Source organism: Cuculus canorus, chromosome Z, assembly GCF_017976375.1.
Source record: "Cuculus canorus isolate bCucCan1 chromosome Z, bCucCan1.pri, whole genome shotgun sequence".
NCBI lineage: Eukaryota > Metazoa > Chordata > Aves > Cuculiformes > Cuculidae > Cuculus > Cuculus canorus.
The window spans coordinates 47,701,984-47,716,508 of record NC_071441.1 but is presented as its reverse complement, the minus strand read 5'-3'; the positions used below and the strand labels follow the sequence as shown (position 1 = coordinate 47,716,508).

The window sequence follows — 14,525 nt, the reverse complement described above, 5'->3', positions numbered from 1 at the left end:
GTTCAAGACTGGGGTCACGCAGCAGATACTATATGTATATAATAGCTCTTCTTACACCTAGTGTGGAATGGTGTAATCATTTGGAGAGAACAACATAGTGGCTTGGAGTCAAGTCCCAGCTCAAATCATCTGGCACTGCTGTCCCTGTATTGAAAAGTCCAAAGATTGGGCTTAGATCTGGTTCACACATGCTCTCTTTTAGAGAGTTTTACCTGTATGTGTGTTTTATTTTTCTGAGTCATATCTGATGGGGCCAACAGCAGAGTAGGTTTTCAAATCAGTGAGCCCATCACCATTCAAGGCTGCATTTATATGTCATAATCATAGCTTTGTTTTCTAAAGTTAACTTGTGAAATGTCAGTGTTTGGCTTTGAAGGCAATCTGTTTGGGACTCAGTTTTTCTTCAGAAAGCTGTTTTATTTCATGCTGCCATTAAGAGCCATTTATAACACTGAAGAGGGAAGGCAGTTTGAATGGTAATGATGTTGTTGTGGTCAGGAATCAGATATAATAACAAAGCGTGCAGCGTGGGTTCTGCTGCTCTCTATATAAATATTGATGAGGGCCATTAAATACATGCTAGCAAAAATATTGGTACCGCAGTTCACACAGACTCCTACTAAACACATTGGTCATTATCCTGGAGAGCTAAATAAATTACAGCTGAATATTATTTTTTGTCTTCAGCATACAGACAAAACCTGTCATTGTGCATTTATTCTCTTCTTTCTGGACAGCTAGTGACAGACATTCCTCCCTGTATCTCTGACATGTTTATCTGAAATGTTTATTTTAAAGCTGCAAAAAAAGTTGCTTGGTTGAGAAATTATCATACTATCCAAAATTAATAGTTCTCATTTTCCAGCTGTGATTAAATATGCCTAAGTAAAGCAACTTAAACCTACTGCCAACAAACAATACCCAGCACTAGACTGAAAACTACACATCTGAAGTCTGGTAGTATTTTCTTTTAGGATATGAAGCAGAGAAACCTAAATTCAATGGATTGGGCAGCCCAAAATTATGGAGTTGATCTCTGAAGCAAAGCAAGGTTTCAGGCTATTATAAACTGGAATCTGTTTTATTTCTTTCTTTCCAGTTCATGTCCACAGCTCTCTGCAGCTTTGTGCAGTCTGAGAGGAGGGGGATCATTAACCCTCATTACTTCTACAGGCTTGCAAACTAGCAGTTCGCCCTTCAGGAGACGTTTGAGAGAGAGTTTACTACACAGAACTGGGAGGGTGCAGGTGTGCGAGGGGAAGGAACAGGAACAAGCACTGAGGTCTTTCATATTTTGTTAGGCTTTGGCCTCAGATGCTGGTGACTCTTAACAGGGAACAATACTGTGCTGAGGACTCAAAATCAATGAAGACAAAACAGACATAAAGGCCATGACAGCAAAGATTCGCTGTTGCAGGTTAACTAGGTGTGATTTATGAGGGGAAGCTGAAAGGGCTTAAAGGTTTTTTCAGCATCCAGGACAAACCACTCTGCGGTGAGTCATGACTTACATTAAATGTCAGTTATCTCTGTTCCCCACACCCATACTCTTACCTCTCAGTGCGCTGTCTTGAGTTGAGGCACTCTAATCCCTGATATACTTTCAGACACCATTCCTCTTGTGTCTCACTGTTGATCTTGTTTGGCGTGTTCAGTACAGCACTGATTTATTTTGTTTTGTTTTGTGACACAGGAAACGGAAGGCTGGATTCTCACCCTTTTAACATCAGAGCAGCAGTTCTACACTCAGATATCTTTCTTCAGCCTAGGCACCAGGGCTTGGAATCTAATACATTGTAAATCAAATCCATTGTTTCCCCTCCCTCCCAGCTCCCTTGTTTTGTATTTTATTTTGTGATACATTTTTACTATATCTTTCCATTTTTAAAGAAATCCTCTGTATTTTTCATTTACAAAAGTATTATCAATTATATGCTGCTACACAGACACCATACACACATACACTGCCCACTGAAGAAGTGGTTGTGTACAGTGAAGTTCCTTCCATTTCTGATATAGTGTAAGCTAATTAAACCATACTATACTGCCAACTGTGATTAACAGAATGTGGCAATTCTTACTATCTGCCAAAGCATAATGCTGTCCAGCAACTCAACAGTAAAGAATAGTTACGCAAGGCTAACTGAGCCGCTAAACTTTGCATTGGGCCTGTTTCTGAACTCATGTTGATGTAAATTAGAAGTACATGTGATAAAGTCCATGTTGTAAACCATAGTTTCCGGTGGGCATAAGAGGAAGATTCTATGATGTATATTATGTGACATTAACATCATTGGAGATGACTTAATGGAAAGCACCAGCATGAATTTTGCCAGAGATTTATTAGTAAGTTAGTTGAAAATGTAAAAGCGATGAGAGAACATTGTGTCATTCAGAGAAGGATGGACCAGATTTAGCCAAGAAGGGCACTTGAGGCTTTTTGGCTTATGGACATTTCAGGAGTAGCTCTAAAGCTGGATAATCCAGGATCCAGTAGTAGAAGCAGGTGGACCACTGAAACTTGCACTTCTCACTTGCTTGAGACTCACTACCTGCCTGTAACAGGCATCTCCATCCTATTTAAAGCAGCTGTCTGCCAGGTGACTGCTTTTGATACACAGGGTTTGGGTCCCAAAGTCTTCTTGTCCCCAAGAAAGAGAGAAGGCACCGGTTACGTTTACAGGTGAAACTTTGCTATTTGCTCACAGAAAGGTTGTATTTATGATATGCAGACGCTCTGAGAACTGGAAAAGGCCTGGCAGAAGTGCTTGGCTGAGTGAGAATTACTGAGGACACATGCCGTCAGCTTTCTCACACTGTTGATCCCATTGCATCTGAGGATAACACATAGCTAAGTAACATCATTAAGTCATGCTCTAGTGAGTTTATACACTAAGATTTACCTATGGTTAACTAGGGTAGTGGAATTACAAGGTGGAAATCACATGCATTCTTTGAGGTCAAGCATTTGGTATTTATCTCCAGTTAGCAAAAATTCTGATCTACAAAAAAAGATATTGCAGTCATTGATCAGAAACTCCATCTTTTCCCAGTAACAACAGGAAAGTGTAACTTACAGCCATTGCTGGGAAAGAGGAGGAGAAATAAATGTTACCTTCTGTAAAATTCCTGCTTAGTTACCGTCTGGATGAAGAGTGTGCACACCCTGCCCCACCCTTCCCCCTTTATAGATTTACCTTCTTTTTATGAATGCATGAACTTGGATACAGAAAACTGACACAACACCAAAATGAGCTCACAGTTACCAGTAATAGGGCACTAGTAAATACTGACACATAACTGATGGCTGTTAGCCCAAGACCAGAAATGGGGATGAAAAGACAAGTGAAGTTGTGAGGCAGTAAAAGCTTTCAGCCAATCAAAAGAAAAACAGATAGGTAAAAAATAGGAGTCATTAGGGGATCAGATTAATGTGAATGTAGATTCCTTACCAGTGGGAGCTGCAACCAGCTGAAGAGTTGTTGTTTCAGCTCCCACAACCTTCTTTTTCTAAATGGACTTTACTAGCACGTAGCAACAAACTTCTATCTCCCAGCTCCACAGCCATCAATGTTTACAGCTCTGACTGAAGTTAGTGTTCAGTAAATAATGTCCTCATTTCAACCCATAGTTACCACCATTTGTAGGCACTTTGTTCCTTGACCTTGGCATTTGCTGCCTTAACAGCATATGAATGGAAGCTGCAGTAAGGAACACAGGACTTCTCAAGGGAAAAAGTGCATGGGTGAGAAGAACAGATCTTTATTTATATGTCACTCTCGTGTCTTGGTCCCTTTTCCATTGTGGTTCTCTGGTGTGTGCCCTGACTCTGCCCTGGTCATCTCCAGAGCAGAACAGCAGTGGTGAGGACTATGCTTACGCTGGCAGGACATTGCTGTAGACTTCAGGGCTGTGGGATGGCTTTTAGCATTCCAGCTTCATGCTGGCGACTAGTACATGGAGTCATGGGATCAACCCATTCAACACGTTTCGTAAGGAGATGTGGTGGTAGGGCAGAGTAGCTGAAACTAGAGGCTGTTATATTAGTGCTGTTGATGTTTTGATACTTGCTGGAACACTTTCCCTTCCCTACCCAGTACTGTATTGTCATTTATGTCACTGCTTGTTGTGTGTTTTAAACGACTTCTGTGTGATGCACTTTACACTGTAAATAAAGTTGCACCCTGTTTAGTACCCATATAGAGGCAACACTGCAGTCTTTTCTTAATGCCTCGAAACAAAAATCCCGTCTGTCCTTTAGGAGCTGCTAGAAAAGCCCATGTTTTAGGGAAATGGAGATCCACATTAGGGAAAAGAAAAAATAATTGCCAGTAATCTTAAAAGTATGTGCTAGATTAGTCCAGGTTTGATCCTTGGATAAATATACAGTAGGCACCTGATTTTTGCAATCCCTTCTGCTGCAAGAGCATATTTTAAAACCTGTAAGGACCAGATTTATCACTGATATAAACAACTACAATAAAACCTGCTTCACTCACTACTTACACCAGATGGAGATATGGCTTGTTTTATTCTGCACCAATATTGGAATTTTTTTAAGCTTTGGAGACACACGTATTCAAGGCAGTTGAGGCAAAAATTGTACTATAGCAGGAAGAAAACTTAGTAATTCAAACATTACTCCTCCAAACAAGGAGTATTGCTAGTAAGCCTTTCATTGTTTTGCTACATAGGCATAAATGGAGTCTTTGATGTGCAAAAGGTGGTCAGTGTTTCAAAGCTTCCCCCTAAGCCATCAGGCCGAAAGGTGGTGTGAGTCTACAGAAAGTACTGCTAATGAAGCCCTGAGATTTTATTTGATTATTTGATTTTAAATTTGAAATTTGATTATCTGAAAGAAAAGATACAGATTTACATCTCAAATGTATAGGCCCCCCAAATACTGGTAATAATCCTGATGGGAATAGCTAGGCTGCTATTGCATGCAGACACAGATCTTGTGGTTGCTGTATAACTTGGGTAGCACTCTGTATTTCAAAGGAAATGTGGTAAGAATGGGGGTCTTTCCTTGGCCCTTTCCTCTTTGCCATCAAAACTAAACATGCTAAAATTCTGAAGGGAGTCTGCTGACATGTCTGTCAGATCTCCTGGCTCCTGGAAGTACAGTGGGAATTGTATGCCTGTTGACTCTGTTCTCAGAGGAGCACTGGACAAGGTTAGCATATGCCAGTGCTTGTTACCCTGAGGAGTTATCTTTTTACCTAGAAGGCAATTTGAGTAGTGATCTCATTTGCCTCTCAGAGCAGAAGCAGTTTCTGCATCTCGGACTTACCTTAGAGAAGTTTGGATCCTCACTGCGGAGAGTATCCCTCCCTCTTTTTCCGCACTGCAGATGCTTTCCTGGGAGAACATAACCTGACCACTTATTTCCAACAGTGAGACAAGCATTGCAGCACCCAGAGGCAGGCCAGGTAGAATATGCAGCACGATTATTGATCTCTTTCTCTAGGGTTATTTCCACTCAGGCACATGAAGCAGAGCACTGCTTTGCATATCCATCCCATTTATGATGGTTCTTTCCCAGGACCAGGGCTGCCTTTCCATTACCTCTGCTTCCTAGGCCGATGTGTTTGTAGTGGGTAGCTCCTGCCTGCCAAGGTCTGCATGCTCGCTACCTTTCCCAACTGAGTTCAAAGCACTATAAGAGCTGATGCTCTTCACAATCTGATTAACATGATTCTTTGGTGCAGGCTGGTCCATCCTGGCAGACATTGCTCTTGTGTATGGACGAGTGTGACCACCTTGCGTTACAAGAAGAACCATCCGTGGCCTAGTGGATGGGAGGCTGTTTCTCCCAGCCAGTGGCAGGCTGCATCACCAGAAGGTTATTTCAGGTCTTCCCATTTTACAGGCCACACGAGCTCCTCTTTCTACACAAATGTGCTGCAGACAGAAGCAGACACATGAGATTTAAGCATTATTACCATCATTACTAATGGTAGCCCTATTGTTGGAAAAGTCAGATCCATTACCCAGTGTGCAATAAGCCAATAACTATATCACTGAGAGAAACCATTTTATTCAGGTTTGTGCAAATCCTGGGAGCTTGCAGGTGTTCTTCAAAACAAGCACACCTCAAGGGGTTTGTTGCCTTCATTTATATGCAGTTACACAAAGCCATGTATTATTCATCATACATATGATAACATATTTGCATGTAATTATAATAAATGCTGGTTCATTCCTTGCACATTCTGCATATGCTCTGAGGGGGTCTTTAGGGGTGTCTGGAACTCACTGCAAAAATTACCTACCAAGTTCACATATTGATCCACTCCTCCCAGTCTCCTCCCAGTTATTGGCTCAGTATGTCCAAACTGCTGGCTTGGAACTTCTTAATTTACTTAAGTTCGCAGTTCCCCATTGAAAAGTCATGTTAATAAATCACACTATTATTTCCAAAAGCCTAGTCTCTCTTATCTGTAGAAAATCTATACAGCTGAACAAACTTCAGGCCCATGCCACAAAAATTACTAAAGATTCATTAACAGGGCTCTATCTTGCATAAGTCTCCTGCCTGCCTGATTATCCTAAGATATTTCCTTCTAAATACATTAGTATCTTCATACTCAAAAATATCATAGGCTTTTACCAACGGCCCTTCTGTGGATAACATGCGTATACCCAATTGCTAGCCCAGTGGACCAGCGCTATCCTTCATCTTCCCAGTCTAGTCTCTGCTGAATGTAAATCTTCCTCTTTCAGATCGTCATTTGCAAGCAACAGCTGCTGAGCAGATCATCCTGGAAACTCGAGTCCCCCCTTTATCTCCAGAAACTTTGAGACTATGATATCAGCCAGCCCAGACCACCACCACTTCTGATTGCACACAGAGCCTGCATTCATTGCAAAGGCAGGAAAAGGAGGCTGCGGGGAAGGAACAACTTGGCATTGTGATGCCCCTGGCTTGCACCATCTAGCAGCCCAGGAGCATGATGAGGACTAATCCTGCACCTCCATCCAGCACTCTTCTCTCCTTGGTGACGATTTTGGCTGTGCTTTATCCCAACAGCCTCAGGACATCAGTCTGTCCTTACGTAACATGGTGGCAAAGAATAATCACCGCAGCTGCCACTCCCTGCTCATCCATGCCCTGCAAACAGATACAGGGCTTTCCCTGTCAGCTCTTAGTCATGCCCTCCCCTCCTTTCCCCTCTTAGCTGCCTCTTCAGCATCGTCTATTTATTTTGCTTTGTTTTCGGTATCCTGGCTGTAGTACTTCCTTCACTCTTAGAAAAGGAGCATCGAGAGTTTTGTAGCTAACTCAGAAGTGAATGGGGTTCAATGGACAAGAAACCAGTAGCCTTTACTGTCTGGGGGGAGGCACAATAGGAAGGGTCATTACGCTTGTGCAACTGCTGGCAAGGCTGGCGGCCTCAGCAAATGGCAGCAGCAGCCCTACAGGACTGAGCACTCCTCCAGCTGCTGTTGCCTTGCCTTGTCTTGCTGTCCCTTTCTCTTGTTCTCCCTGCCTGTGCTTCTCTTCTTACGGACGGAGGGAGACCGGCCTTTGTGTTTTGCTAGAACGTGTAGCATAGGCATATCCAGATTGGCTTTGCAGTAGGTGGGGAGAAGATGCTGCTCCCTTCTCCCCCTGCTCTGCAGCGGCCCAGGATCTCCCTTTTCCTTGAAACCTGCTCCGATGGTGTGGCTCACACAGGATTTGTGCATCTATGCTTGTGCCACTCTGAACACGGGGCTGCTACTTGATAGATGGGCCCACAAGCAGGAATCCACGCTGGTACCAGATTCCAGATGTGCAGAAACCGTGTCTGTCGCATGCACGCACCATAGGCAGGACCCAAATATTGCTCAGTGCCAAGAGAATTATAAAGGGAATTACTGCTTTTGGCTGTACTTGCAGGGTTGTAATGCCTCCTGGGAGCCTCCAAGCCATACAGAGCACTGAAGCCAGGCTTCACAGCCATCTCCAGCTGACCCAGGGAGACAGCCAGTTCCCCAGGCAAAAGGGAGGTTCACAGCAAGCATCCTCTACGAACCCCAAAACTTTGCAGCAGAACGTTGTCTTTACTCTGCTACTGCCTGTCCACCCTGGGAGAAAAGGGGTGCAGGCAGGCACTAATGCCAGGCACCAAGTATGGGAGCCCAGGAAGGGCCCTCTCCCACACCATTGGGAGTGCAGTGGTGCAAAAATGCCTGCAGACTTTACTGATGCTGACAAACAGGAGCAGCCTTGCAGCACCGCACAGGGAAAGTCTTGGGAACATCTCACCCCACGCAGGACATTTGGGGAATTCTGGTAAGGAGAGCACCCTGCAAATGCTCTTTTTCCACGCTAGCAAAATGGGAGCCTGTGTGGTATGACAATAAGAGGAATCTCAATAAAGCTGCAGTTCAGAAAGCACTCAAGTATTTGGCCATGTCATACAACCATTACTGCACTTACTGTACTTAGCTGCATCTATGCAGTAAAAAACAAGCTTAAGCATTTTTCTGGACTGCAGCCTTAGTCATTATGGATTATAATAAATATGAAAATGGTGCCTGCTGTGCAGACACTGGTGAGATGGCTGCTAAGTACCTGGCACTCACTATTTCCCATCAGCTGAATGTAGAATGTTGCTAAAATAGGTGGTTTCCCAGTCAGGTATTGCTACGCCAGATGTCTAGTTTGATTTTATTAAATAGTTTGGTCAATGATCTGGGATAAAAGATAACACCTCATTAATTAATCCTGCCACTAATAAGCAGGGAGGTGCTGTAAGTACCCGTGGAAATAAATTACATAAAGGAAAGATAATTATATTAAGGGGAAATGGCATGAAATTAAAGTTAGAAATGACAAATCAGTACTTCCTGAGCAAAGCAACAAAAATAAATGTGCCCCTGGGGAGGGAAGCAGGTATGAAACATGCTGATGTCCTGGCTGTTCCCACCCACATCAGATGTAGGTTTCCTTCATGGGAAGAAGTGACACCAGCAGAATCCTAGGTGTGAGAGAGGAGAGCAAAATAAAGACTAGCTCAGAGCTCAGCAGTGCCTGCACAGAGCCTGTGTGACTTTCGGTTCACCTCTGTTATGCTGCAGCAAGATTAGGATTTCCCTCTGTCCAGCGCCTGCGAGAAAAGTTGGTGTCATTGTGTATATGCTGGGACATGAACTGCTGTCTGGCAGACGGTGTCCATGCAGGAGGAGGAATGTCTGAAGGGCTGGAGGTGCAGATAATCTCTGTTATGAGAAAACCTACATGGCTGATATTCCCTTTCGCATGAGCTGCCTCTATACCTGCCGTGTGCACACACACATGCGCAGAGTCACGGTGTCTGCCATGCATGGGGAAGCAGTGCCTGCACTTGTCCCAGCTCCACATCTACTGCTCTAGAGAGGCAAGAATGAGATATGGGATGCAGGGAATGATCCAGATCAGCTGCCTATGGTTAAAGTGACTTCTCCTAATTTAGAATCAGCGTAAGTCTGTTGATGGGAGGTTTAGTCATGGCTGATCATGTAGCCACAGTGAGGCAGGTTGGCAGGTATCTCCAGGGCTGCAAAGCAGTAAGTGAGAACCGCAGCAGCCGGTGCCCCGTAGCCTTGCTCTGCTCTGCCCTGCCCCAGTAAGACCACTTCCAAGGGCAGTGCTGCTCTGCATGACAGCTGCATGCTGAAGCAATGCCAGTGGTTTGGCTTGGCTGCCTTGGAAGACCTGTGTATGGGTTACATATCTCCATAGTGCTCATGTGCAACCAGACTCTTGGAGAGGTGTTTCTGGACCAAAAGTGACTGCCATGGAGCCTGCAGGCATGCACCCAACAGGGTGAGGGGCAAGACGGACTTCAAGTAGACAACCTGATGGGTCTAGCAGAGGAAGTCAAGAGCGTGTCCTGGGCAATGAAGCTGGTGTCCCTCTGGAGTCAAATGGAGGGCTGCAGTGGCCCCCATCTGGATGATCTATCTTGGGTTAGCCTCCAAGAGCAATGCTATGACCTGTGTGGCATCCTTTTGTCCCATGCTGGGACTATAAAACTCCTCAGTCCCATCACACTTGAAGGCAGAACTTCAGCAGCCCAGGTTTTTATGTAGAAGATGCCAGGACCTCTGGCTCCTCTGCACCTCTGCCTAGATATGGTGCGTGAATGGGGTGGATACTGCTGCTGCTCTCTGTTATGGCCCACACTGGTGCATTGCTGTAGCTGGGTTGGTCTGACACTCTTCTGCTATCAACATGACGTGTGGATGTCACTTGCTGTGATGCCAGACTGCTGCTGTCCCAAGTGTTTCAGGTCAGATCTTCTTCAGATCTGCTTGTAGACCACAGCCACATATAATTCACTTCTACAGCAAGGCTTGCAGGTACTGGTTAACTACAAAGATGGGGAAACTAAAGCACAGGCACGAAGTAATATGCCCAGCCATGAACTGGAGGTGGAGAGGTACAATCTGGGACATTCTAGCTTCTTTGCTAGGCTTTACTGCTGCCTGCTTGTGACTGCTTGCAGAGCTTGCACCCAATAAGTGATGGGGCTCTCAGAGGTGTGGTGAGGTGTCTGACAGTGCAGCAGAAAAGTCCTATGTGACACCACTACCTGGGTACCCCTGCCTCAAAGGCAGACAGATGAGTATGCAAGAAACTTGGGGAGAACCGTATGTCCATGTGGGATCACCAGGACCATAAAAACAGCAGAAAACTGAAAGCAGGGAAAGATAAAAAAAAAGATCTGCAATGGGAAAAACCTGAGTCTTGGGATGCAGCGGGTTTGGGCTTTCAGGCTTACCGGTCCTTTCTTGTAAGTGTCTGCAGAACTTCCCCTGGTGTGGTTCTGACAGCCAGGCGGGCTCTTGGCTGCTTGGTCTTTGCAAACTTTTTAGTGGCAGGATTTCAGGTTCCCTCCTGCTCATTAGTCACGGCATCAACAACAACACCCACCACACCAGTTGTGAGACTAATGCAGCTAGATGGGAATTAGAGCAACTGCATAGCCGCTGCTGAAAAAGACACTTATTAGAATAGAGGACCAAGAAAAAAAAAAAATTAAAAAAAACCAAAACCAAACAAACATACAAACCAACAATCAAAAAAAAAAATCCCACAACTAAAAACCCCTCAAAAGAAGCCAGCTGCATCTGAATTTTGTTTCATGATGTTCAGGTTTATCTGGAAAGATCTAAGTCAGACGTGGTGTAGTCCTGCTTGGTGGGAGGAGGCGCCCAGGCAGCAGCTGCCCTCGCCCTCCCCTGCCCGCTTCAGGACAGAAACAGCAGCAGGCATTAGAAAAGGTTTTTAGCCCTGCTGTAATTTCCCATAGCCACACAACCCCATATCCATCTATTGGTGGTCCCAGTAACCTGTGTTTTGCCTGCTGCCACAGCTCCTCACTCAGACAAGCTTGGCAACCCCAGAAGAGAGGACCCCCCTACACCCGGCTCATGGAGATTTTTGGTTGGGGATTGGATCCTGCATCTCCGCTGAGGAACAGCACCACTCCCATGCCAGTGCAGAAAAGAGAGGCATCCCACGGGAGGCTCCTCTGACTTTCCTCCAAAAGCAGTGTTTGCACCTAGGCAGTTTGCAGATGGGCTCCCCAGAGAGCTGCTAGGCTACGGTTACTGTAGGTTTCATCAGTCCCCAGGTGTAAGCCTGTTACTGGCAGTTTTGGAGTTGGTACCTGCAAAGCAGCATCACAAGGGCAAACAGCAAAACACCTTCTGCCTGCAGCCCCAGTGGCTGATGCCGGAGAGGCCAAAAGAGGGACATCAGGGCTGGTCTGGGTTCTCATGAGCCAAAAGAGTAGCCTGAGGAGCTTTGCTGCCTTGGGTAAAACCGTCCTCTGAGGGTCCTGTCTCTGAGGGATTTTTGATCTAGTCTTAGTTTAAATGGTGTGACATTCAGCTTCTGGTTTTTTTTCCTAGAACATGCTATTCTCAATGCTCTTCTTTCAAAGAAGAAGGTGTACTCTAGGTGAGCAGAATGATTTTACAGTGTGAACAAAGCAAGTGCACACGACTTCAAGCTTAGCCAAAAGAGTCAGATGAAGATGACTACCTTTCTCTGTCAGACCTGTGACGTTTTGGCCAGGATTTGATGTGGTCTGACTGATATGTCCAAATAAAATGTTCCTGTCCAGTGTGTACTGGATTCTGCCCTCAATCTCAGACCCTGGCAGACACTCTCCTGGGAGCCCAAAACAGCTGCCTGTCCCCTGCAGTTCTCTGCAGCCCCTCCTTCCCATCCACCTGCCTTGGTGTCTCCATGCCAGAGCTGAATAGCCCTTGTAGCCAGTGAGGGAACGCCCAAGACATGGTTTAGCTTTCTCCATGTTATGTGTAGCTGCAGCTGTATATTTCTTCTCATTTCTGTAACATCTTGTACAGCTTTTTCATCTTTTTTCCTTCCTACCTATATGCTGCTTCTGCTTTTCTTCCCCATGAGACCCAGCAACTGTGTAGTCAGAGTTTGTTTATGTGTGGCATCTGCAGCTGTGCCTCACCAGTAAATTCTTCAGCAGCCACTGTTCCAGCAGTAATGCAGCCTGGTGAGCTGCACCAGGGCTTATGACGCTCCTGCCAGCCCCACTATGGGCTCACAGCTGAGCTCCTACAGCAGGCACATTCATTACCCAGGCCCTGGGCCCCAGACCACCTCTAGTCCATCTCCAAGTCACATCCAGCCAGCATATATGAGCCATAAGAGATAGTGGGGTTTTTTAAGTCCTGTGCTGATAAGAGTGGGTTTTTATCTTTTTCCTTTTTTATTCAGTGTGCGTAGGAACAGCTTGTCAGCCACCAGAAGAGAAGGAAGTTTCCCAGACATGCTGCAGAGATGCAAAGGAATTGTTTGCACAAAGAAGTGTTTGTGCCTGTCCTTTTTCAGAGTAATCCCTTTTATTTTCCAGACCATTTTTGTAGTTTGCCAAGATAATTTTAAGTCCTACTCCTGTGCTCCAGGGCAATGCCTTCCAACTTAAAGTCATCTGCAGAGGTCAGAGGCACATGCCACAGTCCAGCATCCAGGTCAATAACAAAAATACCAACTGGGACTAAACTAACAAAAACAAAAAAAACCAACCCACAAACAGTCCTAAACCTTGCTGGTAGTAGGAAGTGTCTGCAATGTGGCTGCAAACCACTGGCACCAGACGCAACCATCTAACAAAGTCTGCACCCACCTTCTAGTAATCTCATTTAAACCATGCTGTGGAGAACCGTGTAGAAGAAGGTGTAAAAAGCCTTGGCAGAGCTAGGCGATGTGCTAAGTGTCCTGCTCCTGCTCCGCTGCATCAGCATCACCTCCTACCTCATCACAGGAGAAAATCAGGCTGGTGCAGTATAATACAATCTGTCATGATTGCTGTGCAGTGCCATGCTGCACTTTTTGAGTCTTCTGGTACCTTACCTGTCCTCCACAAATTTTCAGTAGTAAGTATAAATAGTTCTGGGATTGACTAAGCCAACTCTTGCACTAACCTTGAAGATTATTTTTGTCAGGCCATGATGACCTGTAAATGTCAAATAGCTGTGGGTTCTTCTCCTTCTCTTCACTGAGATGTCCTTGCTTGCTATTGATGTTTATCGTAACACTTAGCTCAAAAATGCAGCCTGCACATCAAAACGAAGGCTGATGTAAATACAGTATTAAATAATTTGGCCTCTGTAGTGCCAACAGTTGCCAGTAGCTGCCCTTTTTTTTTTTCATTTTGATTCCCACAGGATGCTACTGCTATAGTGACTGTAACTGGCAGTGGATCCACTTGAGCTGTGGTACTGAGAACATTCATGTGTTAAAGATGAAAAAAAAAAAAAAGACAGAAAAGAACAGGAAGAGCTTCCACACCTTTTTTGAAAATTGCTTTTCTATATGGAAAATACACTTCTAATGAGTAGCAACAAACTGGTCTTTCTTGGCACACACATGAACCTCTATATAGGACAGAAAGGATAAATTTAAGTTATGAGTCTGCCCATGGCATTCCTTAAGGAAACAGCCTCACAAAGGAACTGCCTGTTTACATCCTTTGAACATACATTTTGCTATAGAAGGCTTGCAAACCCTGCTTGCTCAAAGGTGCTGGTTGTAAACTCCAGACGTGTTTCAGCTGCCTCTTCCCCTATCATTTCCATTCATTTGTCCTCTTCTTGATTAAAACAGCCCACTACAAATCAGTAATCTAGCAAGAAGTTCAACTATTCACATGGTCACCTATGAGAATGAGAGTGCCTGACCTCACACCTGACAGTGGCCATACTGCAAGGACAGTGTGCTGAGAAAAGCAGACCTTATTCCAAAAAGGTGTGTCTGCCTCCAGTACATGAATATCCTGCCGGTACATTTTCCCACACACAACTTGCAGGCATGAGATTCACTAACCTTCTCACACTGGTGCTCGCTAACTTGCCAACACAAGCAGGGCAGGAGCATAACCATTGCGTGCGCTGCTGTATTTCTGGCAGAGAAGTTACTGGCATTGCACACTACAGAAATGGCCTGCAACACATTTTGAATGAAGCAGGACAGGATGTGAATGCCACCATTTGTCAGACACGCAGAA

The 14,525-nt window shown here is 44.9% G+C and overlaps 1 protein-coding gene across 3 annotated transcripts in view; it reads left to right on the top strand.

The window, feature by feature from the left end:
- The window catches only part of SVEP1 (sushi, von Willebrand factor type A, EGF and pentraxin domain containing 1), a 133,745-nt gene extending 127,457 nt beyond the window's left edge, over positions 1-6,288 (top strand). The window contains exon 48 of one of the 3 annotated variants that reach the window (XM_054053676.1): positions 1,694-6,288. In XM_054053676.1, the coding sequence (XP_053909651.1) occupies positions 1,694-1,724 (31 nt within the window). In that variant the 3' untranslated portion in view covers positions 1,725-6,288. The remainder of the gene's footprint in view (positions 1-1,693) is intronic. The other 2 variants (XM_054053673.1, XM_054053675.1) reach the window with 2 other exon arrangements.
- The last annotated feature ends 8,237 nt before the right edge of the window (positions 6,289-14,525 follow it).